The 27,097-nt window shown below is 45.8% G+C and overlaps 2 protein-coding genes across 3 annotated transcripts in view; one reads left to right on the top strand and one right to left on the bottom strand.

The window, feature by feature from the left end:
- On the bottom strand, positions 1–27,097 carry TKTL1 (transketolase like 1). 2 transcript variants are annotated; one of them, XM_025460580.3, is made up of 13 exons: positions 26,928–27,097; positions 22,375–22,492; positions 17,763–17,860; positions 16,664–16,855; positions 16,453–16,580; positions 14,818–15,011; positions 11,167–11,331; positions 8,097–8,253; positions 6,244–6,374; positions 4,431–4,514; positions 2,153–2,249; positions 1,900–2,019; positions 1–444 (listed from the first exon to the last, which is right to left on the bottom strand). In XM_025460580.3, the coding sequence occupies exons 1-13, from the start codon at positions 27,059–27,061 to the stop codon at positions 272–274; spliced, it is 1,791 nt and encodes a 596-aa protein (XP_025316365.1). In that variant the 5' UTR covers positions 27,062–27,097; the 3' UTR covers positions 1–271. The 2 variants fall into 2 exon arrangements, with proteins under 2 accessions (XP_025316365.1, XP_025316364.1); XM_025460579.3 differs by lacking the exon at positions 26,928–27,097 and adding an exon at positions 25,634–25,744.
- Positions 3,945–27,097, top strand: part of TEX28 (testis expressed 28) — a 42,715-nt gene continuing 19,562 nt past the window's right edge. The window contains exon 1 of the mRNA XM_025460583.3: positions 3,945–4,009. Coding sequence (XP_025316368.1) covers positions 3,993–4,009 — 17 coding nt within the window. The 5' untranslated portion in view covers positions 3,945–3,992. The remainder of the gene's footprint in view (positions 4,010–27,097) is intronic.

Raw genomic sequence — 27,097 nt, 5'->3', positions numbered from 1 at the left:
AGAAAACTTTTTATCTCCAGCCCAGTTACTTATTGTCTTATCAGAAAACTTTTATATGGTTGTCTTATCAGCTATTCTCTTATCTATATAACCTTATAACACACTTTAATGAGTCAAAGATATGCACTTGTATATGTAGTTATGGTTTAACAGGAAGACAGTTAACTTGTTCTACTTTTTAAGAAGAAAACAGTATGATTTAAATGATAGTCTGGCAACAGGCATAAATGTACGGTACAGAAGCCAGTCTTCTAAAAGCCAGTTATGTATTCTAGTTCATTAAAATACATTTCACGGCCACTATGATGTGTCTGGCACTGACTCCAAACATATCCAGCAGCTCGCCCGGCTTCCCACTGCGAGGCACTCCGGCCACTGCCAGCTGATGGACCAAGATGTCAGGTTCCATGGAGACAGCTGCACAGACAGCCTCCCCGATGCCACCTGGGGAAACAAGGGACATGAGGCTCTGTTCTGGAATTGGCTAGTCAGCTTTATTTTTTTTTAATTTTTATTTATTATTTATGATAGTCACACAGAGAGAGGCAGAGACACAGGCAGAGGGAGAAGCAGGCTCCATGCACCGGGAGCCTGACGTGGGATTTGATCCCGGGTCTCCAGGATTGGGCCCTGGGCCAAAGGCAGGTGCCAAACCGCTGCGCCACCCAGGGATTCCGCTAGTCAGCTTTAAAGCCCCTAAGTATAGAGGCCTTTGAATTTGCTGGTTCCTAGGGAAAAATACTTTTCACTGGCCATGGATTTATCTAACAGTCATCAGTTGACTAGCCAGGAGAGTTCTCATTCAAAATGTGGGTCTCCAAATTGCTCCCAGCCCCACGACACTCCCCCCAAACTGCTCTCAACTGGGGCTCCACTGATGCAGGGCTCTGTAAGCTCAGGTTCTTAAAGCTGTCGGGAACTGCCAAACGATTAAACCAAACAATAATATATACAGAAAAGAACGACCAGCAGGCCTGAAGCTGTTAGCTTCAGCAGAGCTACCTGCATGGATGGCCCTTGGGGGACACCTAGGCAATGGGCTGGTGCGAGGCCCCTGGAGTGACTGCTTTCCTCTGGGAGTCAGGAGAATTGGTGCATGCTCCCAGAGGGGACCCGTGTGACCAGCACCCAATAAAACTTGGGGTCCTGAGTCTCAAGTGGGTTCCTTAGGTCTCTAGTGATGCGTTTGCCACCGCTGGAGAAGGGAGCGTGCTCACTGGGACCCTCATGGAGGAGAGGGAGAGAAGGATGGGAAGGTGTAGGGGTTCTCCACCCCTGCCCTGTGTCTTCTCTCCTTATGGGTCCTGGTGTGCGTCCTTTCCCTAGAATAAACCTCAGCTGTGAAAGCACTCAGAACGCTCCTAGAAAATCACTGTAGGACACAGGTATGCTCTTGGGGCCCCTGACACAGGAGCACATGAAACTCCCCACTCCCTCATATGCCCCACCTAACCTTCCCAGTTCCTTCTCCCTGACACAGTTTTTCTGCATTTACTGTGTTCTCTGCTTGCAAGGCACCATTCCCATTTTGGGAGGGAAGCAAATTATTAATCACTGAAAAGTCAAGCACAACTGTGAAGCTTTTCAAGACCCCTCCCTACCCACAATGCTGAGTTAGACACTCCTTTGTGCTGCCACTGAGCCACTTGGGCACTAGGTGTTATACTATGCTGGGGTCACACAAATGAGTATGGGTATGGCCCCAACCTAAGGAACCAGTGTAGGTGGATAAGAGACCCCTAAAATGATACCCTTGCAGCAAAAGATCAGTAACAGAGGTTGTTGGATGAGTGCCTGCCTGGATGACACCCAGAAACATGTCATGCTTCCAGTCATGGGAAACAAAAACACATCCCGCCAAAGCAGACATTCAAAATGATCCTCAAGGCCTGTACATACCTTCTGGGTAGTGGTCCTCCACGGTGATAATACGGCCACCTGTGGCTTTGGCATTGGAGATGATGGTGGTAACATCCAGGGGTTTAATGGTAAACAGGTCAATGACACGGATGGAAATATCTGGAGAAGAGCAATAGCAGCTTTGTATGTGAAACAGACTTACAATAAAAAGACCAATTAGGGCACATGAGGCAGCCCAAGTCCTACCTCTCCCCAGCTTAAAATTCAAAATCCAGCAACACAACCAACTGACCTTCCTTGGAAAGATCTTCGGCAGCTGCTAGAGCTTCATGCAGAGTAACTCCAGCTCCAATAACAGTGACTTTGTCATTGACATCACGGCGGATGACCTGATGATGTCCCCAAAAACAAAAAAGCTGTAGTTACTACAGAGTGCATCTCCAAGAGAACACAACACCACTATGCTGCTTTTCTCCAATCCTACCAATTTCACTCAATAATTCATTATATAAAAAAAGCTGAATCGGCACACTGACAAACAAGGACTCCCTTTTTGATAAAACCTACTTCATGTTCATTTTACAAATTCATCCATCATGCTTCATGATTTACGGTGTGCCAAATTACTAAGTTCTTATAGAATACCTTTGGCAAAAGGAGGTGGATTTCAAACTGGGATCTGAAAGGCAGGCGGTCAGAAGCAAGTTGTATGGGCCATGTGCTGCAGACCACAGCCTCATCCAGAGAGGGTCTAGAAAGGCACCCTCTCTGGACTATTTGGACGTCTTGCTGGGGCATGCACACAGATAGGACTCTGACAACAAACGTGTTAATGGACATCATTCTGGGGGCATTTGCAACATGCTTTGTGACAAACACCTTGTGTGACCAAAGTGCCCTATAAGGCCCATATGCATTGGGGGCTCATTCTGCAGCTGGGGAAAGTGAATCCCAGAGTGGGAGGAACTCACTCAGGTTAGGGCTGAGACTAGCATCCAGGCCCATCTGACATCAAAGCCCACACTCACAACCACTTGCTATTCTAGCAAGCAAAGACAGGGGCCTGGCCTTTTTCCATAGTTTTATTTCCAACCAAAGGCATCTGATGTTCTTCTTTATTTCAACCCTTTGTATAGGTTTCCTTGTACCTTAAGAACCATTGCTGACAGTAAAAATACTCCGGGCCTGTAAGCCACCCCGTTCTTTGGGAAAGTCCTAGCTTTTTCACATGCATACATATAAACATGTGTGCGCGTGCACACACACTCTGCAAAACCTAGCTCTTCAATTATCCATGCCATGCACATTACCACATTTTAACTCACATCCTCTACCATCAATAACTTTATTTTTTTCAGGACAGGGCAAATATTAGGGAAAAAAAGAGAGATATGAGAAAGCTCTGCACATCACATGATGTCACGGAGACATTCCCCCTCCCCGCCTGCCCCTCGACCCTTAGCGGCAAACACATGGCCTTGAGTTTCAATGGGGGAGTACAGGCGGGGAACAACTGAACCTGGAGTCAGTAGTGAAGGTGAGTACTGCCACTTTCTCATTCAGTGCTGCCCAGCTACCTAGTAGCAGGTCACAGACTGTTCTGGATAGACCCGCAGTTTTGCAGCACTAAAACCAATCACTGCTCACTCATTCTGAGCATTGAAAGCCATGAATTCTGCAGCAGCTTGACTCTTAGCAATCAAGTCAGATGTCACCTGTTGCTCCTTTCAGCCTGGCTATTGCCCCTTTCACACATTTAAGTATTAATGATATTCTAAAAAAGCTTAAAGATAAAAGATATAAAACTTTCTGATGCAGCATGATCTCCATTATGTAAAATATACACATATGCCTGAAAGAGCTGGGAGGAAACATGCCCCAACACTTGTAAGCCCTGCTATCCAGCTGGTGCAGCAGAGCCACTTACTTTCTCCACAGACTTCTGGTTTTCTGCACACATGGCCCTGACGGAGACCAGGTCAATGCCCAGGTCTGAGTTTTGCTCTTGCTGCTCACTAGCTGTGAACCCTGAGTAAGCTTCTCATCTTCTCTCTCATCTACAACACAGGGCTGCCAACAATTTGTGCTTCTAGGGCTCTTGTGAGAACACGGAAGACAGGAAGTGCCCAGTGATGCTAGCCTTTATCAGGTCAGTGGGCAATGCATTCACATACCCTTTTATTCTTGGCTTGGCTCTGCAAAACCCCAATCTAAAAGATTATACATTTGAAATAGGTTCTATCATTTGTTTAGGTTGAGGCTGTGGTAATTTACACCCAAAAGACTCAAATATCTTTAAATTGTTAACCACTTTATCCTTAAGAATTCAACGAAGAAAGAAGAAAAACTCCTGTTTGGAGAAAAGTTCACCTCAGACTGACAGTGACAGGATGTTCCTTTCTGAGAAAATCAGGCAAAGGTCACAACTGATTTAAAAAAAAAAAAAAAAAAAAAACTAGAGCAAAGAAAGGATCAAGTCTTGACTGTGGGGACACCTAGTGCTAGCTTTAGACCACTAATCTCCATCTGAAATGATACTAGGAGACTCTGGGGAACTTTTAAGGCCTTACCTTGGCCTGTCCAACTGCAAAGCTTTCTTGTGGGGTGTAAATAACTGCAGTTTCCGGTCGGCTGGCTCGAATATAGCACATCCCCTAGGGCATAAGTTAAAACCAGAGCCACAGTTTAAAAAAAAACTAAATTTCCAACTAATAAATTCATTTTAAAAAAGGGGAGGGGGAGGAAGACTTAACAGTTCTTTTGACTAAAAACAAAGTGCATGTTTTGGAGCAAAGAATAAGCATCTACAACCACTGGCAAACAGGTCAGGTGTCTCTGATCAGATTACTACCAAGCCAGGCAAAAGCCTAGGTAGGACCCTGGCAGATGCCCTCAGTGACAAGCTTTCTATGCTGTCACATTCAATGATTTAGGAAAGCTTTCCCAAGTATACAGGCTTGTTCAGTCTTCACAGAACACAAATTCAGGTCACAGCACTGACTCACATTTTAATACAAAGCCCAGAACACAATGTTAAGTAAGCAACTAATTTTTGTCATAATGGCTTTTAATACTTCATTCTCAGAAATACCTTAACACACTAGAATATAAAAAGACTCGCTATTTTAGCAATGAGAGGATGTAAATATGTTTATCAACTTGAACACATAAATCAGTATAAATGAATACTCAAGTGTCTAAAAGTATTTGTTAAATCACACACATATTTAAACTATACATTATAACCTGATATATTAATTTAGAAATACAGGTTGTGTTCATTCCTTCACATTATAAACCAATCCTATTCAGTGTTTTTATTGAGATAAAATTACTTATGTGCTCTATGAATTCTGACAAAGGCATACACCACGTGACCATCACCCAAGTGTGAATAACATTTGCACCTGCCAGAAAGTTTCCTCTGGTCTCTCTCTCCACTCTCCCCACCTGAAAAGCAACCTCTAATTTCTATCACCACAGCTTTGCCTCTTTTGAACTTTTGAGAGATGAAATCTTCCAGCACAGAGAAGATCACTCTATATATGCACAGACATAAAGCAATTTCCAGAATATAGTAAATTAAAAAGTACAGAACGATACAGTGTGAGCCCACTTAGGTTTAAAAAAAAATCATACGTCTCTAATGGGTCAGAAATGCTTAGGAACTTTTATTGCCCATCCCAATCATGCCCAAGGCTGTCTATGCAGGGCCATGGGTGGGCATAGGGATGTGTAGTGAGGACAGTCTGGGGTGACCATTAGTTGGAGCAGCTGAAAAGGTACCGACTCTGTACTCTAGCCTCCCCTGCAGCTGGGTTCTGGACAGGAATTAAGTTGAGTCCATCTGCTGCTCTTGTGTGAAACTTGAGGAGCAGCAAGTGGGGCAGAAGCCATACTCTTGCCTTTCTGAGGGAAGACCAAGGCTGAGGACTCTGAGGTTTGTTTGCAGTGGAGACACTGACCACCCACTGGCCACCTTTCTGGATGCCAGGAGACAGCATGGGGTGTGTCTAAGGCCATTATCTAATAGCTCCCTGCTGGAGCCCACTCCTGTGGCATTGCTGACAGCTCCCTTCTTGGGAGCCTCTAGAGCATCCTCTCTTCTCAAGCTGAGCCCTGACCCTCAGGGGCCCACTAGATGTTGTTTGGCCTCCTTTCACATGGTCTTTTACGTGATCATGCTTGCATTTTATGTGCTTAATCATCTTTTTTGGGGGTAATTTTTCTGCTTTTTAAAAGAATCCTTTAACATTATCTTCCATAATGAATATTACCTTTACACTAAGAAGAAAAAATGGGAAAAAACCCAACCATCAGTTTCAAACTAGTAGCAGAGCCCAGAAGCATTTTGTCTTGAACCAATGTCTCCTTAAAAAATACCTTAGTATTGGCTGCCAGGAGAATAGCATGCTCAGTTGAGGTGGCATCACTTGGATAGAAAATAGTGCAGTTGCGAACAGATCGGAACATGGCTAGATCCTCCAGGGCCATCTGGGAGGGGCCATCTTCACCTGAGAAAGCAAAGCCACAGGCCAACAAAAACATGATCAAGGGCCAACTGGGAATCTGCCCTCTTCTGGACAAGCAATAGCTTACTGCCATGGGGGCCCCACACCTGTAGCAGAGCCCTATAAAACTGTCCAATTCTTGGGCCAACATGATGTGTAATGAGCTGCCACAGGTCTACCTCCCTTGAGACATCACTGTGACACTGTGGGTCAGGATCCTAAAACTGATATTCTAGATCAAAATAACCAGTGGTCTTATCTGGCCCTGACTCTCGCCAGTGTCTGGCACTTGATCATTGGCACTGCTATCCATGGGGACTCGATGCTCTTTTCCCTGAGCACTGGTAGCCAAGTTGGCCCCATCAAGTCTCTGTGCCCCTATCCTCTTCTCCTTAGGAGGGTCCCCTCAAGCTCTGTCCTTCCTTCTCCTCTCCTCTTCTATATTCTCCATCAAGAGACTGGAATTTTCAAATTGAAGCAGTCTTATTCATTTTTTGAGACCTTCAAAGTAGCTGAGCATACCTTTGGGGCACTCTTGAGGTGCTGTCTGAAGTAAAGGGGCCTTAGGGTATGTTTGGGAAGAGAGCTTCTGGCCAGAAATACTATGCAAAGAGAAAACCCAATGTACACTGGGGCAGCCCAGCTCTTCCAGCTAAGAAAGGGACTGTCACACTATGTACACTGCCTGGGACAACTATCTAACCTTAGGACCCCTTGCTCCTCTGGTTGGACTCAGAGCCAGATCTCTACTTAGCAGACTGATTTTAACAGCACACCTGGCCCCAGACAAAAACCCTGGACCAGGTCTTCTGCCTGGCTCACTTCTGAAATGCTGTTGGCCCTTCTCTCCCCACTCTACACCTACCATCTGGCCCATTCAGAGACTTCTGGTAAGTCCCAGAGAGGACTCCCAAGCCCCCCTCCCTTTAGGATTCTAGCAGTGTAAACTGTCACGTCTACCTGGATGACCTAACTCCACTACAGGCACATCAGGTGCCTCATCTTTTCCACCAAGTCCTCATTTCTGTCATTCATAAACACAACTCCCTGATCTCTCTCAAGCAACAAACTACTAGACACTTTTTTTTTTAACTTTTTGTGCAATTTTGGACTCCTGTACCTGTCTGCAATGTTGATCTTTCCTCAGACTCACCCATATTTTCTATCCACTGCTAATACACACCATGTATCTCAATCCTTTCTCTGACTTCCCTGTTTTCTGTTGTTTCCATCTAGCCTGTCCCGCCAGGTTAATGCCCCAGAGCTGTATGTCTCAGCTTCACTCCCCTGCATCCCACTCTTCAATGCTTCTGGTTCCATTTGACCAGCCTGCTCAGCTCAGGCAGAGAGCCCTGGGCGAGCTATGCTCCTCACTTCCCTGGACCCATGCTGCTTATCCCCACTTAGAGAGTACCACACCAAGAGCAGAAAGGAAGTCCGTGATACTGGGCTGGCCTGATTCATATCCAGTATGCAGCTCAACACATAATGGGCACTCAGGACAGATCACGGTTTCTCAATGACTAAAAAAGCAAGCACTTTACAGTAACACCAAGAAGTCCTCTCAAAAGTAACCCAGAGTGTCTAAAACTTTTAAAACACAACATGGCGTTAAAAAAGAGGTTACAAATCACCAAACATCATAGTATATTGGCGGTTCAACTGCTCACATGCCTTCTCTGTAAAGGAGTAAGACTATCAAAATGGGGCACTGAGAAGTCATACCAACGGATACCCCACAGTGGGACCCAATAAGGTTGATGTTGGTTTCAGAGATGGCTCCCATCCGGATTTGATCAAATGCTCGGGTCAAGAAGGCAGCGAAGGTGCTAACGAAAGCAACAGTGCGACCACGGGTGGCACATCCCAGCGCCACGCTCACCTGCAACAGAAAGATGACAATCAGAACACCCTTGGAAAAGTTGCTCTATTAAAAAAATTAAAATGCAAAAGCCTTAAAAAATGAAACCTAGTAGTACCCCAAACCTGGCAAATCCATGGTGTTCCCTGAACTGCCGGAAAACATAGGAGGAAATGTGGCACTGACCGGATTCCCTCAAATCAGAAAGATAGGAAGAGCAGACAAATAAGGAAGCTAGGGACACACAAAGCCTCCCCACAGTCCTTCGGGTCTCCTTTTGCACCCCCTTCTTCTCATCCCCTCACATGGTGCCCTCACCTCACACCTCCTGGGAAGTGAGAAGTAAACAGTGGAGGCTTTCCTACTGGCCCCCAACCACTCACCTGCTGCTAGGAGACATGGCAGCTCTGCACCTACCTAAGGCCCACTTGCCATGCTGAGTCTCACTCTTCTCTCACATTCTGAAGGGGATCTCCAACAGTCCAAGTATCCCCCCTCCTCCTGGATTCAATTCCTTTCTCCCGTTCTCTTGGATCATTCTCTCACCTTTGCGTATGTATTAGTATCTTCCATCTTTCCCTTTCCACCTTGTCCTCCCCCCCCTCCAGATACTAACCTTCATCTATGCTCTGCTTCATAGAGAACTGCTCTCAGCACCCTCCCTTTCCCATTTCCCCGCTCTCTGCACAGCCTCTTTTGTGTATCACTAAAAGGCTTTCATGCATAAAATCGTTAAGGCAATAGAATGGAAATAAGAATTCAAGTAAAGGAACTTCTGACAACTAAGGAGAGTCTTCATGTAACCTTTAATTGGGTAATTTCAATATTGATTTAAAAAGTCTCAAAATTCAATATATGGAAAATTACATCCTTACAGCTACTTAAATTTGTGATAAGAAATTCAGATGTTATCTTTAAACTAGGCAGAAAACATAGTTTAGAAAAACACACTCAGTGGTTTGGAGAGCAAATGCATTTGAAGACAATTGATCTATCTACCTAACCCCTCCCCCAACAGGTACCCTGACCACCCCAACCGAGGGCCCAGAGCTCCCACATCCTCCAAATCCACTCTTTCCCCCCAGTTTTGTCCATCTCAGGAAGTGACAGCACTCTGTGCCCAGGTGCTCTGGCCCACTCCTGAGTGCCAGCCTTAGCTCCTGTCCTGACATCTGTCCTATAGCATCCTAGTTCTCCTGCCCAAACAGATTCCAGAAGATTCCACTTCTATCCAAGCTGGTCCAAGTCCTCACCTCCTGCCACCCCCCACCAACTTCTCTGACAAGCTATTCTTCACACTGCAGGGTCCTGTGAAACACATCATCATGTGGTTTCCCAGCAAACTGCAAGAGAACCTGAGACGCTGAAAGTGGTCAGCACCATATGAGCTGGCCCCTGGTTACCCTGCCAAGTCAATTTCCTTATGTACTCACAATGTTTCTGTCACTCAGTCCTTCCTTCTGTTCCCATGACAGCTCAAATTTGGGCCTGCCACAGAGGTAGCTGTGCCCTCTGCTGGGAATGCCATCCTCTGGGTATGTGTATGGCTCTGTCGCTCAAGTCTCAGGTTAAATGTCACCTAATCCAAGAGACCATCCCTGACTGACCCTAGACACTTGTACTGTACACCCCAGTTTCACCGTGGCACTGGATACCACCTGCTGGCTGCTGCTTTACTAGTCTTCTTCCAACTGTGAGAACATATCAGTAGGCACAGAGTATATGCTAATCAATGCTGCTGAATAAAGGAATCAATGAAATGGGGAGCCAGCTTTCTGATAATAGACTCAATTCAGCAAATTATGGATTGTATTTTTTCCATTCAAAAAGGAAATAACTTAATGAGATCCACAGAAAAGCGTACATATTCTTATAGATGCGATGACCTACTTTACTGAACAGGGCGGCTTAAATTCTAATACCAACAAGGCCAGAGAAACACCATGAGTGAATGTGCAGGCTGGAAGAGGCAGGGACATGGCCAGCTGGCTGTGGACAAGCATCTAAAGGGAGCCCCTGCTTGGCTCCAGCTAACTGGTAGCAGGATGGAATGCTGTCTCGGTGCTGACAGATCTTCCTATTCTTCAAGAGAATCCAGAAATTTGGATTCTATAAATAGACTAATTTTAACAGCTGACCACCAATTTTAAAAATTTACAAATGCTATTTGTTCCAAATAAAATCTTTCTGGTTATCCCGGTGGTCCCATGAGATCTGCAGGCCCATAGTTTTCTGGCTAGTGCTGTTTTTGGCCTCTACGATTTGTAGATAGATATGCATTGTCCTTTCTGGTGGCGCAGAGCTTTAGAAGTCAGTGTTTACTTGGATTAACTGCTTTTTCTCGAGAGAGAGATGGGGTGTCGTGTGGGGGTGTATACATGCATAAAAGAGACTCCCTGGTATTCTGGGGAGAGACTGAAGCACTGGTATACAGAACAGCTGAACTCAAGGCCATCTTGAGGCTGCAATTAGGGCAACATTTGAGCATCTATGATATAGTAGGCTCTATGCTACAAAGGAGAGAAACCAGTCCTTTGTAGCTTTCTCAATCTAATGGCCTCTGGGTGGTTGTAGGATTGCTTGGTATTGGACTTGGCTGAGCAGAAAGAGAGGGAACACCTAATACCCTAATACTCCTGGCAAGCTTGGGGTACTTTGGGCCTGGAGCCCTGGGGTCATGGCTGAGACTCTTGGCCTGCTGCCCTGAGTGGACCTGGTTCTGGGCAGTCTGCTATGCCGCTCCTTGCAGTCCCAGAAGCCACTCCACAAACTGCCTGGCTATGCTCTACTTGTTTCCTCAGAAACATTTTTTCCCTCCAGTTTCTTTGCTTTTATAAATGGAAAGAAAAACTAATTTGAGGCTGTCCTCCTGTGTCCAGCAGGCCACACTTAGTCAGTGAGAAGGCCCAAGAGAAATGCCCACAGCACACGTACCATGTTTTGCTCAGCAATATAACATTCAATGAACCGCTCAGGGTGCTCCCTCTTGAATATGTCTGAGAAGGTGGAGTTCTTGGTGTCACCATCCAGCACAATGACTCTATCGTTTGCATGGCCCAGCTTGGCCAGAGCCAAACCACATGCCTTCCGAGTAGCTATCTGGAAAAGTTGAACAGCAGAGTTTCTTAGTGCAGATTTAAAAAGATGAAATTTTGTGGATTACAAATTGTCTTCTACCTTGATAAAGAAAAATTCATGATTCACCAATAAGCTCTTTAGTATCGCAAAAATGGATTGCTGGCCAATCTTAAATCCATACTTGGCTCACTGGGTATCAATTCTCAACAGGTTTATTCTTTTGCCCCATTCATATACTTTATCAAAAATTTAAATGTACCAAAATGCAAATGCCTGAGATTTTTCACTATAAAACTCAATGTTCACTGCAAGTATTATCCCATTAGGATACTATTTGAGATTGGACTGAATTTATGGATTAATTTAGGGGAGAACTGACATCTTCACAATATTGAATTTTTGTACTTAGAAATCAAGGTTTGGCATTTCCTCAAAATGTTAAAGAATTACTACATGACCCAGCAGTTCTACTCCCAGGTATATGCCCAAGAGAAAAATGTATCTCAACAAAAACTTGTACACAAATGTTCAAAGCAGCAATATTCACAACAGCCAAAAAGTAGAAACTAAACCCAAATGTCCATCAAGGATTGAATAGGTAAACAAAATGTATGGTACATTCATAAAATGGAACATTGTAGTTGCCACAACAAGGACAAACCTGGAGAGCACTGTGCTAAGGCAAAGAAACCAGACAAAAGGCTCACATGTTGCATGACCCCGTTTACATGAAATGTCCAGAATAGGCAACTTTATATACAAACAAAGTAGATGAGTGGTTACTAGGGGCTGGACAGAATGGAGAGTGACTGCTAATAGGTGTTGGGTTTCATTTTTTTTAAAGATTTTATTTATTTATTCATGAGAGACAGAGAGAGAGAGAGAGAGAGATATGCAGAGACACAGGCAGAGGGAGAAGCAGGCTCCATGTAGGGAGCCCGATACAGGACTCGATTGGGGTCTCCAGGACCAGGCCCTGGGCCGAAGACGGCCCTAAACCGCTGAGCCACCCAGGCTGCCCAATCTTTTTTTTTTTTTTTAATTTTATTTGAGAGTGTGTGAGCAGGAGTGGGGGGGGGGCAGTAGCAGAAGAAGAGAGAGTAGCAGGCTCCCCGCTGAGCAAGGAGCCCAATATGGGGCTAATCCCAGGACCCTGGGATCATCACCTGAGCCCTAAGCCAGATGCTTAATTGACTGAGCTACCCAGGCGCTCCAGGTGTGGGGTTTCTTTTGCGGGTGATGGAAATGCTTAAGATTGAGTGTGGTAATACTTGTATGATTCTGTTAATATACTTAAATCTTGAAATTGTACACTTCAAATGTATGGACTATATAGTCCTAATAAAGCCACTATTAAAAAAAAAAAAAAGGTTTGGGGACACCTGGGTGGCTCAGCAGTTGAGTATCTGCCTTTGGCTCAGGGTGTGATCCTGGGATCGAGTCTCATGTCAGGCTCCCTGCATGGAGCCTGCTTCTCCTTCTGCCTGTGTCTCTGCCTCTCTTCCATGACTAAATAAAATCTTAAAAAAATAATAAAAAACAAGGTTTGCTTCTTCACTTGTCTTTGTTCATTCATCAAAACACCTAAAAAATATTTTTTGGGGGGGAGGGGAAGAGGGAGAGAGAGAATCTCAAGCAGTCTCTATGCCCAGCATGGAGCCTGATATGGGGCTTGACCTCACACAACCCTGAGTTCATGACCTGAGCCAAAACCAAGAGTCAGATGCTTAACTCAATTGAGCTACCCAGGCACCCCTAAAATATTTTTAAAAATACATAATTCATGTGGACAGTACAAAATTCAAGTTCTGAAAGCCTATCGAGCAAAGAGGCCATCTTCTCTCTGATCTCCTGGCCCTCAGCCACCCAGTCCCCTGTCCAGGGGTACGCAGAAATGATAAGTCTATGTAGCTTTTTGGGAGTGGTCTATGCACAAATATTTGTTGAGCACCCAGGTGCCCCTATGATGCCCCCTTTTAAGATTTTCTACACAAAAAGAGAATTATACTCTAAGTTGGTTTACAACTTAAAAAATTTTAACAATGGGGTGCTTGGGTGGCTTTGTCAGCTAAGCATCTGCCTACAGCTCAGGTCATGATCAGGGGTGGGTGGGGTCCCCTGCTCAGCAAGGGGTCTGCTCCTCCCCCACTCATGTTCTCTAATAAATAAATCCTTTAAAAATTTGCTTAAAGATTTTATTTATTTATTCATGGGGGGGGGGGGGCAGAGAGACAGGCAGAGGGAGAAGCAGGTTCCATGCAGGGAGCCCAACATGGGACTTGAATTCATGATCACACCCCAGGCTGAAGGCAGCGCTAAACCACTGGGCCACCGGGACTGCCCTAAAAAAATTTTTTTAATAGAGATGCTTGAGTGGCTCAGCAGTTGAGCCTCTGCCTTTGGCCCAGGACGTGATCCTGGAGTCCCACATCCGGCTCCCTGCATGGAGCCTGCTTTGTCTCTCATGTATCTCTTTGCCTGTGTCTCTCATGAATAAATAAAATCTTTAAAAAAATCAAAAAATTAAAAAAAAATCAAATTAAAAAAAATAAAAAAATAAAAAAATTTCAACAAAAATATAAATAAAAATTCTAATAATAATTTGGGTGAGCTTTTTTAGCCTCTAGCTGAGTGGTTTCTAATTTCATGAGCATTTAATGCTGCAATCAACATTCATTCTTCTAGATACATATGCACACTTGTGTAGGATATATTCCTGTGAATTGTACTATTAGTTCAAAGGATGTGAAAAGTTAAGGTGCTGCCAAAGCCTTTATTAATATTTCCTGATTAACACCTTTCTTCCGCTTTTTGTTTTCTAATTTCTTGAGTAGTCAGTTCACCTTATCTTAACCCATATTACCAGGCTAAGAAAACATAAAGCAATACTCTAAATGTCTCTAAATAAAGGGGAAAAAACCCCCCAAAAGATCAGAAAATATTTCCTTCCTCCTTGGCTCATCACCTTGTTTCCTTAGGTCCTGAAGACGCTGCCTATTTTGGGTCTGCTATACTGTACCAAAAGGCAGGATATAAACATGGTAAAAAGCTTATCAGGGTTTCATGCCTAATTTGTATCCTTTTTGAGTAACTGGTTTTTGATCAACTGACCTACTTACTTCTTTCTGTAATCCAGGGAGTAATAAATTCAAAAGCTAGGCCCAGCCAGGCTCCCACCCTTAGAGCAGACAGGATTGTGGCAGTTTCATGCACATGAGACCATCAGACCACAAACTGAATTTTTCTTTTTTTTTTTTTGAATTTTTCAAACAAAAGCTACACAGTACTAGGTGCGAGTAAGTACAACTGACTGACAAGAAAATTCAGACTTAAGTTTGAAATCAAAGAATATAAAAAAATAGTAAGAAATAAGATAAAATCATCTCTATTGCTTATAATTTTTAGTTACATGTCATGCAATCTAATAACTGGTTCATCCATGGAGATCAGAGTAAACGAAGAGTCCTGTGTATTTTTAAAAAGCAGAGAACAAAACAGTTTGCCTACCTGCTCACCAACTGTGTAAGCAGGTGGAGAGGCCATTTCTATATCCAGGATATTGACTGGAGGAGAGTCTTCAATAGGGGGTTTTGGTTCAAGATTCTTGTTGGTCTCTATCTGACTCTCAATTAGTTTGATAATTGCATCAGCTCTTTCTTTTGGCATTGGCTTTCCATGCCAATTTTCTGCATCTTCAACACCTGCAACCAAATAAAAGACGTTAGTACTCCAAGTATATAATTGAGTGTCTGTTAGGTCATCTGAAAGACATCCTGATAGAAAAGATGTCAGCCAAGGACTCACAGGAGTAAAAGCCTGGTACAGTGGCACAGGGAGCCTGAGTTGGTACTGCAGCCACACAGGACAGCTTGAGAAGTCCCAGAGGCTCTTGATGGAGGGCCACTGGCCCATATGCTGTTGAATGGAGGAAAGAGTGTAGGACAGGAGGCTGGAGAGACAGGCAGGGTGGGCCATGGAGGGTCCTGTGTGTATAAAGAGTTTGAATTTTGTCTGAAGCAAGACAGGAAACCACTGAGGAATCTGAAATGGGGAGGTGACTGATCACATCTTAAATGTAGGAAGATCACCATGGTGGCTGTGTGGAGACTGGCCTAGGGAGACTATAATTAGGGAGAGATGACACAGGTCTGAGCATGGGAGATGGAGAGCAGTGAGCAGAACTGATATATACTTACTGTAGAGGCAGCATCAATTAGAACTGATGGCAGACTGAAATTGCACGTAGGAGAAACATAAAGTTAAGTGAAGGCAAATACCAAGAATTCTCCCAGGAGCAAATTGGTCAAGTGGTCATTTACTGAACTGGGGATACCATAGTAAGACAGTAACTTAGGGAGGAATCATAGGAACCATTTTATTCTAAAGCACCGATATTAAAACACACCCGTAATCACACCCTTTGCAACTATTTGTACTTGAAATTATTAATTTCAGGTGTCAGCTTTGAAAACTGCAAGAGGACTTTCAAGACACCCTTCCTTCCCCAACCCTCAGTTCCACAGGTATCTTTTCCCAGAGGTGCGCCACTTCACTAGCTCCCTATGTGTCCTGCAAGACAGTGTGGGGACAGGCAAGGGTGAGTGCATGTACGCGTGCCTTTATTTGCGTATGAGTTTTCAGGCACATAACAAGCACACTTTCTCATTCTGCACTCCTTTGCAGATCACTCTCTCTCAGTCCTCTGATGGACTATCCTAGCCATTCCTCCTGTATGCAAAAAAATCACTGCTCACTAGCTGGGCGCCTGGGCTTCTCCTGCAACCCTAATTAGATCTGCTATCTAGAAGGGCTAAGCAGGGACCCCTGGGTGGCTCAGCGGTTTAGCGCCTGCCTTTGGCCCAGGGCGTGATCCTGGAGTCCCGTGTCAGGCTCCTGGCATGGAGCCTGCTTCTCCCTCTGCCTGTGTGTCTCTGCTTCTCTCTCTGTCTCTCAGGAATAAATAAAATCTTAAAAAAAAAAAAACGAAGGGCTAAGCAGAACAAGAGCCTCCAACACATATTAAAGGCATAATCACTGAGCACTAAGCCAGCTTGTCTGCCTGGCCATCCTGAGTCTCCTGCTGCATTGCTGTGCAGACAGATGTTTTTAATAACCCTAAGCAGAAAAGAAACATTTGCTTACTTGGAATGCCACGGCCCTTGAAGGTCTTGGCCACTACAGCAGTGGGCTTGTTCTTCACTTCACTCGCCTGCCAGAACACCTGGCACAGTGCCTCCACATCACGGCCATCCACCACGTAAGTATTCCACCTGTCAACCCAGGAGGAGGCCAGGTTACAAGGTGAAGGCGGGATGGAGCAGAGAAAAGGGGACATAAAACAGGATACTGTTACCCAAATGCTTCACAGCGCTTCTGATAGATGTCTATGCAGTGCTCAAGGGGCAAGCCACCACTGTGGCCCACGCGGTTCACGTCGAAGATGGCCACGAGATTGTCCAGATTGTAGTGGGAAGCAAAAGCCAGTGCCTCCCAAACAGAGCCTTCTGAGGATTCACCATCTCCCATGAGGCAGAACACCCGGTAGCTGGGGCAAGCCAAGAAAGGTTAAGACTGTGCTTACGGATCCTCTGGTCACTCAAACAAATATATTTCACGGAGAGAAACAAAGGAACAGACTGAATGTCGCTTCACATCATTAAGTTCCGAAGCCTATTTTCCTTGTCAATTCTGTCCAAACTCCACAGCTAAGGAAATAACTTTAAAAACTTGGGCCTCACAAGACAGGCTTCACCGTTGGCTATTTTCTCATTCTAGCATTCCTCTGCTGCTTCCCTGGGACCCACAAACAACAGGGGATAGGGAAAAAGTAGTGCCCTTAACACCCAAATGACTTTCTAGATAAAGTTTCTTCGTAAGCTTCGTTTTAAGTACTGCCATCTTCTATTTCTGACCTTACATATTTACGATAGTAACAAAACAGTCTACCTCAGGAGCATATGTTCTGTCGTGAAAAGTAAACTTCTACACAACAAAAACACAAGAATGTTAATATCAATAAAACACAATCCATATCCCACAAAAAATGCTGCAAAATTAAAAAAAAATAACCATAGAATAGGGACTTAGACCATAATGAGAGATGAAAGAGCCCCTGTAGAAAAAGAACCCTTTCATTATTAACTTACAGGGTCCCCAAGGCAAATGCTCCAGCTATTCACTCTATAATGAAGCTCACTGAGAGGTAGAAAACAAAGTCATCACTCTTAAAAATAATAGAAATAAACCAGTTTCCACACTGCAGGCAGCACTTAGAACTCAAACCAGAGAAGCCAGAATAGTTTCCAGAAACACGATTTCTTTACTGTTTGGACACTTGGTAGTCTAAGCTTTTAAAACAATTACTGTTCCCCAACTAATAAGCAATAAATAAAGCCACAGTACCTGAGTGGTAGAATGGGGATAGGTAAGCAGTTACTGGGTAAGCGCCTTACCTGGCTTTGTCAAAGTACTTGCCAGTATATGCCATCCCACAAGCGGCCCCCAGTCCTTGCCCGAGCCATCCGGTTGCCACATCAACAAATGACAGCCTCTGTAAGGGAAAGATCAAATGAATCTAGACACACAGGCTGCCTTTTGGGGGTAAAATCCTCTTTACCACAACCACATGCACCCCAAGTCTCAGATCAACATCACAGACAGGGGAAGCCATAGTAATCCATGGTCAACTGGACCTGTGGGAACATACCAAAGGACAGTTTCTCCAAACAGCAGCCTAAACGGAGCCCAAGAGCAAAGCACAAAATATAAGCATGAGCCTTGCCATTTTCACCAGGTCTTTTCTCGAGTCATGCACAAACCAGGTATTCAATCTTTTTGGAGAACATGGGTTCTTAAACAGAAACCAAAAACACTGAAGAAGATTGCAATTTCCCTGGTCTGAAAAACTCAGTCAAATGAGGTTTCAGAAGTGGTCATCTAGAATGCCAGAAATGAATCACTTTACACCACTCTCCCCTCCTCCTGCCTGTGTCTATGCATAGAGAAAATCTCTATCTCCTGGAGAAAATGCCCTCTAGGCACCACAAAGCAGGGTGAAAATTCCCAAGCTTCCAAAGACATAAGGAACCTATTCAATGCTTCCACTGCCACCACCTCAAACTGGCCACAAACATCTGTCACTGCAGTGACCTCCCAACTTTCCCCCGTAGCTGTTCTCAACATAGCCACCAGGGGGAGCTTGTTAAAATTCCCCCCCCCCCCCCCCATCTCCATCTCCTGCCAAGTAGAGCCCAAGTTCTTGCACCAGCCTGTCCACTCCAGCCCCCATCGGACATGCTGGTTATCTAGGTTTCCCATCTGACCCTTCCCACCATGCAAATATCCGTTCCATTCAAGCCAAGAATTAGGTGTTGCTGCTACCAAAGATGGGCCAATGGCACTTGTTAGTCTCATCCCTCTCCTGTCCAGCTCCACCCTACTGCTCTGCTCCTCCTAGGGCTCTTTACCTTCTCTATTTTCTTCACACACTTTGTGGCCCCAGAGACTCCCTTTCTGTTTTGTATCTCTGGCCTCAGAACCATCCCACTGAATTTTCTCCTTCCACTCCATGGTTCCTAGCATCTGGCCCCCAGTTGCCTGGTATGCTCTTGGACTGAGCCAGGGCTCCACACTCAGACCAACTCTGCTTCCCCCTTCCTTTAAAGCACGGGTGGGGAGGGGCAGTAAATGAGCTCACTTCCTCTTTAAGACTTCATTTTGTGGGTACAATGAAGAGTCCCCTTCAGGCAACAGGAGGCTGTAGGACTGAGAAGATTGGCAGGAACCAGCATGATGCCTGGCATCAGAGAAGTACTCCCACATGGGGATTCCCTAAGAACCCTTATGCTGGGTGTGTGCGTGTGTGTGGATACACTAATTTAAGGGAGACAAAGCTAAAATAAAAATGCAAGCAATGCGCTGTGCGTACTCATTTTTCAGATGGTACTTCTCACCTTTGTTCTGGCACAAAGTATGCCTCAAGAACAAGTTTACAAAAAAGGTCATTTGGCTTCTTCCCTGGCCTGCTTGACTGGAGAAAACAAGAGCTGATAAAACAAAAACAAAGGCCTGGTGGGGGGAATAGGGGGATCCCAAGACCCTCCCCACAAGCCTTCATAGTACCTCATAGTAATACTGATAGTGCGAGGCCTGAACAGTTAGCCTCCTAACACAGTTGTCTGCGCTGGACATTTACACCTCACAAGCACCAATCGTGAAGACCTTGGCTCCTCTACTGTAGTAAGTCCATTTATACCATTCTCAGCCAATGCCAAGATAGACTATGCTCCTTTGTGTTTTCTCTTTGCTTCCAATTTTATCTGCTTCTTAAATCTGATGTATATATAAGTTCTGGCACCTGAACAGTGCCCAGCCTACTACAGCACACCACAAAGCCTCTGTATTTCCCACTCATTTTCTCTTTTCCCCTTTAATCCCTTTCACTATTTTTTGTATTCCCCATATGAATGAAACAGAACATTTGTCCTTCTGCAATTGACTTACTTCACTCAGCATAATCAGAGTGTGACAAAACATGAGAGACACCTAACTCTGGAAGACGAACAAGGGGTGGTGGAAGGGGGACTGGGTGACAGGCACTGAGGAGGGGCACTTGACAGGATGAGCACTGGGTGTTATACTATAATGTTGGCATATCGAACTCCAATAAAAAAATATACAAAAAAAAAAAAAAGCCAAAAAAACCCCAGAAAGCCTCTTTATCCCTCTAAGGCCAATGACTATGAATATGATACCAGCAGTTATGGGACAGTCTAGCCATCTTACTACTTTTTATTTAAAATTATTTATTCATGAGAAACAGGATGGAGAGAGAGAGAGAGAGAGAGAGAGAGAGAAGCAGAGACACAGGCAGAGGGAGAAGTAGGCTCCATGCAGGGAGCCCGACGTGGGACTCGATTCCGAGTCTCCAGGATCACGCCCTGGGCTGAAGGCAGCACTAAACCCCCAAGCCACCCAGGCTGCCCCATCTTACTATTTTTTAAACCAGAGATCTGAATGCTCATCCTGTGTTTGTACACCCACGTTTGTTCAACTTTTATCATGAAAGAAGGTCAAGCTCGTAAAAAAGTTGTAAGAACAGTACAATGAAATCCCATATGCTCTTCACCTAGATTGCTAATGCACCACTTTACTTCACCTTGCCCTTTCTACATGCACACTCACAAATTTTTTTTACCAAACCTCATTTGAGATAACATTTCAGACATAGATTATAATTATAACCCCAGATACTTCAGCTATGCCCATATTCTGATTTTTTATATTTTTTCCCAAAAATGTATTTGACAGAGTATGCACAAGCACATGTGCACAAGCATGCACGCGCGCGCACACGTACACACACACACACACACACACGGGGAGCAGCAGAGGCAAAGGGAGAAGCAGCCTCTCTGCTCAGCAGGGAGCCCAACATGGGGCTTGATCCCAGGGTCCTGACATCATGACCTGAGCTAAAGGCAGATGCTTAACCGACTGAGCCACCCAGGCGCCTTTTTTTTTTTTTTTTGAAGTAGGCTCCATGCCCAGTGTGGAGCCCAACATGGGGCTCGAACTCACGACCATGAGCTAGCTCAAAAGTCAGATACTGAACTGACTGAGCTATCCAGGCACCTCTAGACTTTACTCTTTCAACGAATTACTACTGCCCAAATCTGGAGTTTCTGTTTGTATGTGGTGCTCAACCAGTTGAGTTTTAAATGTTTTGCTTACGACACACAAACTTTCAGACAGCATCAAAAGAACTGCATGTTCTAGACTGACCTTCCTTTTAATATTACTCCTCTTTCCTCTCCACCAATGTCATGAGGTACCTGATACTAAGTATAATGATAAAGACCCTCACTGTGTCAGGTCAGATCTACATAGAAATAGAAAGTAAAGATAAGGGGATCCCTGGGTGGCTCAGCGGTTTGGTGCCTGCCTTTGGCCCGGGGCGTGATCCTGGAGTCCCGGGATCAAGTCCCACATCAGGCTCTCTGCGTGGAGCCTGCTTCTCCCTCTGCCTGTGTCTCTGCCCCCCTCCCTTTCTCTCATGAATAAATAATTAAAATCTCAAAAAAAAAAAAAAAAAGAGAAAGTGGGATCCCTGGGTGGCGCAGTGGTTTGGCGTCTGCCTTTGGCCCAGGGCGCGATCCTGGAGACCTGGGATCGAATCCCACATCGGGCTCCTGGTGCATGGGGCCTGCTTCTCCCTCTGCCTTTCTCTCTCTCTGTGTGACTATCATAAATAAAAAAAAAAAAATTAAAAAAAATACTGGTATCCCTGCCTTAAAAAAAAAAAAAAAAAAAAGAGAAAGTAAGTAAAGGTAATTAACATGTGGACTCTTTCCCAAAATTAAACTCAATTTTCCTTGAGCTCAGCTAGTCAGATCCACTGTTGCCCACCTCTACCCAGGCAGCAGAGGATGGGAGCATGACCCTGTCAAGGGGGGGCTTTAGTGCTAGGTGGGATAAGGCAGGGCACCAATGAATGAAAGGAAGGATGGCCAGTTGCCATAAGTCATCCTTCCCTCCACTGTAGTCCTTGCTAGAACACCATTTAGATCTTTATAAAATGCCATGATCTGAATATTAGTGCCCCCCCCAAACCTGTATGTTGAAAGTCCAAGGCTCAAGGTGATGGTATTAGGAGGTGGGGGTCTATGGATGGTGATTAGGTCACAAGGGCAGAACCTTCACAAATGGGATTAGTTTACCCTTATAAAAGAGGCCCTAAAAAGACTACTTCCCCTTCTACTATGTGAGGATACAGTGAAAAATCTGCAACCAGGATAAGGACCCTCACCAGAATGGGACCATGTGACCTTGATCTTGAATTTCCAGCCTCCTACACTGTTGGAAATAAATTCCTATTGTTTATAAGCCACCCAGTCTGTGGCTATTTTGTTACAGCTGACTAAACAGACTTCAACGTGGGGCAAAAAAAAGAAGAACCAAAAGGATAAGCTGCACCCGTTTCAGGCCTTGTTGCCACATGGTGGCTTTTCGAATGATTTTAAGAGCAAGCATCTGAGCAGGCCCTGGGCTCCTGTGCTGACTTACCTTAGAGGCGATGAAACGATCATTGTCTGGGTTCTCCGGGTCCTCCTGTTTGTATCTCATGATGTGGAAGAACAGCACGGACATGATCTCAGCAGCACTGCTGCAGGATGTGGGGTGGCTTTAAAATAGACAGAACACAGGTCATTTTTTACAGGTAAGTGATTTACCAGGGACATGGTACACGAGTAGGCCTTTTAGTACATAGGCTCTCCAGACTGGAAGCAGCAGTCATTTCTCCCAGGCATGGAAGAATCCAGCCAAGGAAAAAGGATCCAGCACTGCTGCTTCCCAAATCCATGGCTTTTAAGGTGCTGTAAGGCCCAGTAACCTCATAACCTCCCCCCCCCTCCACCGGAGAGAAGGACCTCTAAGACCAGCCCCCTTCTATCAATGGAGCACCTGCATATTTGGGGGAGGTTCACCTGGTGACATTGTAAGCACATGAATATTCTTTAACTTGTTTGAATTTATGTGATATCATTAATCAGAAATACCACAAAGCAGAAATAAACCCGTGCAAATATAAGAAACTAATATTTAACAAGAAAGGCAAAAATATTCAATGGAGAAAGAACAATCTCTTCAATAAATGAAGCTGGGGAAATTGGATATTCACAAGTGAAAACACAAAACTAGAAACCCTACCTTATGCCACTTACAGAAATTAACAAAATAAGTTAGGATTCAAATGTTAGAACAAAAACCATTAGATGCCCAAAAGAAAACAGGAAAAGGGGATCCCTGGGTTGCTCAGTGGTTTAGCGCATGCCTTTAGCGTGATCCTGGAGTCCTGGGATCGAGTCCCACATTGGGCTCCCTGCGTGGAGCCTGCTTCTCCCTCTGCCTGGGTCTCTCATGAATAAATAAATCTTTAAAAAACAGAAAACAGGAAAAGATCTCCTTGACATAGATCCTCATACTGATTTTTTTGGGGTAAGACAACTAAACCCCAAGGAACAAAATAAAAAAATGAGTGAGACTACATCAAACTGAAAAACTTCTGCACAGCAAAGAAAACCATCAACAAAGTGAAACAACCACCTACCTACAGAATGGGAAAAATACTGCAAACCATATATCTGATAAAGGATTAATATCCAAAATATATAGAAACTCATACACAATAGACCCCCCAAATCAGTTAAAAAACAGGCAAAGAACCTGAACAATTTCCCAAAAAAGATACATGAATGACCAATAGGCACAGGAACTGATGCTATCACTATTCATCAGAGAAAAACAAATAAAAAACCACAATGAGGGATCCCCAGGTGGCTCAGCAGTTTGGCGCCTGCCTTTGGCCCAGGGTGTGATCCTGGGGTACTGGGATCGAGTCCCACATCGGGCTCCCTGCATGGAGCCTGCTTCTCCCTCTGCCTGTGTCTCTGCCTTTCTTTCTCTGTCTCTCTCAGGAATAATAAATAAAATCTTAAAACAAAAAAACACAATGAGGTATTACATCATCTTTTAGAATGGCTATCATCAAAAAGCCAAGAGGTAACTACCAAAATAACCACTGCTTTTTTTTTTTATTAATAACCACTGCTCTTAGAAAGCAGTTGACATGGGAGTCCAGCCACTCCCTCCTTAATTTAGGAGGGAAGAGGGGACAGAGAAGGGGAACAAAACCAAATTTCCATAGCGCTTGCCTCAACTTTCAGAAAAGATTTTCTGTCCAGCTCATGTGTGTTAACCATTTCTTCTTTCAAGGTTCACAATTAAAAATGGAAACCTAAACCTCTTGCCTTCCAAGTAGCCCTAAGTGGATGACATGGTTTAAAAAATTGTTAGATACCTTTAAAAAAACAAATAAAAAATAAAAACTGCTAGATACATTTAAAAAATGCAAACCATTATTAATTTTGAAAGTGAAAGGAGCAAAATGAAAAAGTGTAAAAAAATTCCAAAATACGCAATCTGGAACATATCTAGACCGTACTTTTAACATCATAGCTCAGGAAGGAAAACAAGATTTTAAAAAGAGACATCATGCAAAATATTTTATTCCACTATTACAGAAGTTAGAAATCAGTAACAGAAGGAAAACAGGAAAACCTACACATTCATGAAAATTAAACACCACACCTTTTAAAAAAATAGTTTACCAGGGAAAGAGAGCGTGCAACAGAAAGCATAAGGGGGGAGGGAAAGGGAGAAACAGGCTCCAACCCAGAACCCTGGGATCATGACCTAATGGAAGGCAGACGCTCAACCAAATGAGCCACACATAACCCATAAACACCCTCTTAACCAATGAGTCAAAGAAGAAAACAGAAAATTAGGAGAAAATTGGAAAGAAACCCAGCAAACTCTATGGAATACAGGAAAAGCAGTACTAAGGCAAATATACAATGTAAATGTTCGCATTAAAAAATAGAGATCTCAAATCAAAACCCTTAACTTACAACTTAACTAGAAAAACTAAACCCAAAGCTACCAAATAGAATAAACGTTAAAACAGAAATAGATGCAAACCTATAGAAAAAGAAAATCAAGAAAGATTGGTTCTTTAAAAAGATTAACAGAACCAATCTTTCCACTATATTAAGTAAAAATGAAAAAACTTTTAATTTTTAAGCATACTAAACTAACTTGAAATTTTTTTTTCGGAAAAGAAAGAATGGTACCAAAAAAAAGTAAAATATTACCAACTGTACAGAAATAAAAATGACTACACAGTACCATAAAGAAACGTACAGCAATAAATCGGCTTAACCTACAAAAAATTTCTAGAAACAGAATTCAAGAAGGCCGAATAAAAAATAGGAATTTTTTTAAGTAGGCTTCGTGCCCAATGTAGGGCTTAAGCTCCCGCCCCCCCATCAAGAGTCAAGTGCACTACCCATCCAGCCCGCCAGGGGCCCCAGAAATAAAAATTTTAAAGAAACCCATAGCTAGTAAGGAGATTGAATCAGAAGTAAAAAGCTCTCCACCAAAAAGAAAACTCCTGACCTGATGGCTTCGCTGGTGAATCCTACCTAATAGCTAGACAACCAACATCAATCGTCCTCAAACTCTCACCCCAAAACCTGGGGAGAACACCGAAACTAAGGCTAGCGCCGCCTTGTACCAAGGTCGCTCAAGCAAGCCCCTTACGGGCCAGCCAAACACGCTAAGGACACGCAGTCGAGCCTCCTCAGCAAGATTCGAGCTACTGTAAAGCTCCTTTGCTCCCACTCGCACTCGCCCCTCGCGGGCCTCCCTTTGTTCCAGCCCACGTGCTGGCCTCGGGACGCGGGCCTCGAGCGCAGCCACTCACCGGAAAAGCCCCGCCCCGCTCAGCGTTCCGGCGCCAGCCCCGCGGCGATCCCGGGATTCAGCGCCGCCCCCCCGCCCCCCCCCCCAGGTTCCTCCCGCCAAACCCCGTAAGGCAGCAAGGGCACGGCGCAGCGGCCAGCATTGGGGCGGCATCCACGCCGCCACGGCCGTAAAGCAGGGCTTTTACGACCGAGCCGGCCCAGCCCCCCACAACCGGACTGAGCCGGCCCAGCCCCCCCACGACCGGACTGAGCCGGCCCAGCCCCCCCACGACTCGACTGAGCCCGCCCAGCCCCCCACGACCGGACTGAGCCGGCCCAGCCCCCCCACGACCGGACTGAGCCGGCCCAGCCCCCCCACGACTCGACTGAGCCCGCCCAGCCTCCCACGACCGGACTGAGCCGGCCCAGCCCCCCCACGACCGGACCGAACCGGCCCAGCCCCCCCACGACTCGACTGAGCCCGCCCAGCCCCCCACAACCGGACCGAGCCGGCCCAGCCCCCCCACGACCGGACCGAGCCGGCCCAGCCCCCCCACGACCGGACTGAGCCGGCCCAGCCCCCCCACGACTCGACTGAGCCCGCCCAGCCCCTCACAACCGGACTGAGCCGGCCCAGCCCCCCACGACCGGACTGAGCCGGCCCAGCCCCCCACGACTCAACTGAGCCCGCCCAGCCCCCCCACGACCAGACTTAGCGGGCCCAGCCCCCCATGACCGGACCGAGCCGGCCCAGCCCCCCACGACTCGACCGAGCCCGCCCAACCCCCCACGGCCAGACTGAGTCGGCCCAGCCCCCCCAGGACTCGACCGAGCCCACCAAACCCCCACGACTGGACCGAACTCGCCCAGCCCCCAACCGCCTGACTGAACCCGCCTAGTCCCTCAACCGTCGACCGAGCCCGCCTAGTCAGTCCCTCGACGCCCGACCGAGCCCGCCTAGTCCCTCAACCGTCGACCGAGCCCGCCTAGTCAGTCCCTCGACGCCCGACCGAGCCCGCCTAGTCCGTCCCTCGACGCCCGACCGAGCCCGCCTAGTCCCCAGATGACTGGACCGAGTCCGCTCAGCCCCCCGACGGCCCCATCCTGTCTCCGAAGACCAGACGAAGTCGGTCCAGGCCCCCACAACCGAGCCCGCCCAGCCCCTCAACGAGCGGACCAAGTCCGCTCAGCCCCCTCCGACCGAGCCCACCCAGGGGTGCCGCCCCCCGCCTCAACGGCTCTCTTCGCTTTAGGTTTTTGTCGCCGCCAGGCCGGCCGCTTGGGGCCACGAGAAATTGGACGAGGGAACCTTACCCAGAGCTTGAAACACACGTGGCCCTGATGGAGTGGATGCGCAGGCGGTTGGCCATGTCGCGCAGCACCTGCAGAGTCTTCGAGTCGGGCTTGGCCTCCTCGGGCATCGGCGCAAGAAGCTTGGAGTCCGCCATCGCTGCCCCCGCACTGGCGTCTGACGAGCGAGCGGC

This window comes from Canis lupus, chromosome X (assembly GCF_003254725.2).
Source record: "Canis lupus dingo isolate Sandy chromosome X, ASM325472v2, whole genome shotgun sequence".
In the NCBI taxonomy this organism is placed as follows: Eukaryota; Metazoa; Chordata; class Mammalia; order Carnivora; family Canidae; genus Canis; species Canis lupus.
Note: the sequence above shows the minus strand (reverse complement) of the source record. Positions and strands in the feature narration are given on the sequence as shown.

Excerpts from the sequence above, each read along its gene's own strand:
- TKTL1 (XM_025460580.3), bottom strand. The coding sequence starts at position 27,061 with ATGGCGGACTCCAAGCTTCTTGCGCCGATGCCCGAGGAGGCCAAGCCC. Across the intron at positions 16,856-17,762 it reads AAGTACTTTGACAAAGCCAG|CTACCGGGTGTTCTGCCTCA; the intron begins GTAAGGCGCTTA and ends GGCTTGCCCCAG. Across the intron at positions 16,581-16,663 it reads AAGCGCTGTGAAGCATTTGG|GTGGAATACTTACGTGGTGG; the intron begins GTAACAGTATCC and ends CTGGGTTGACAG.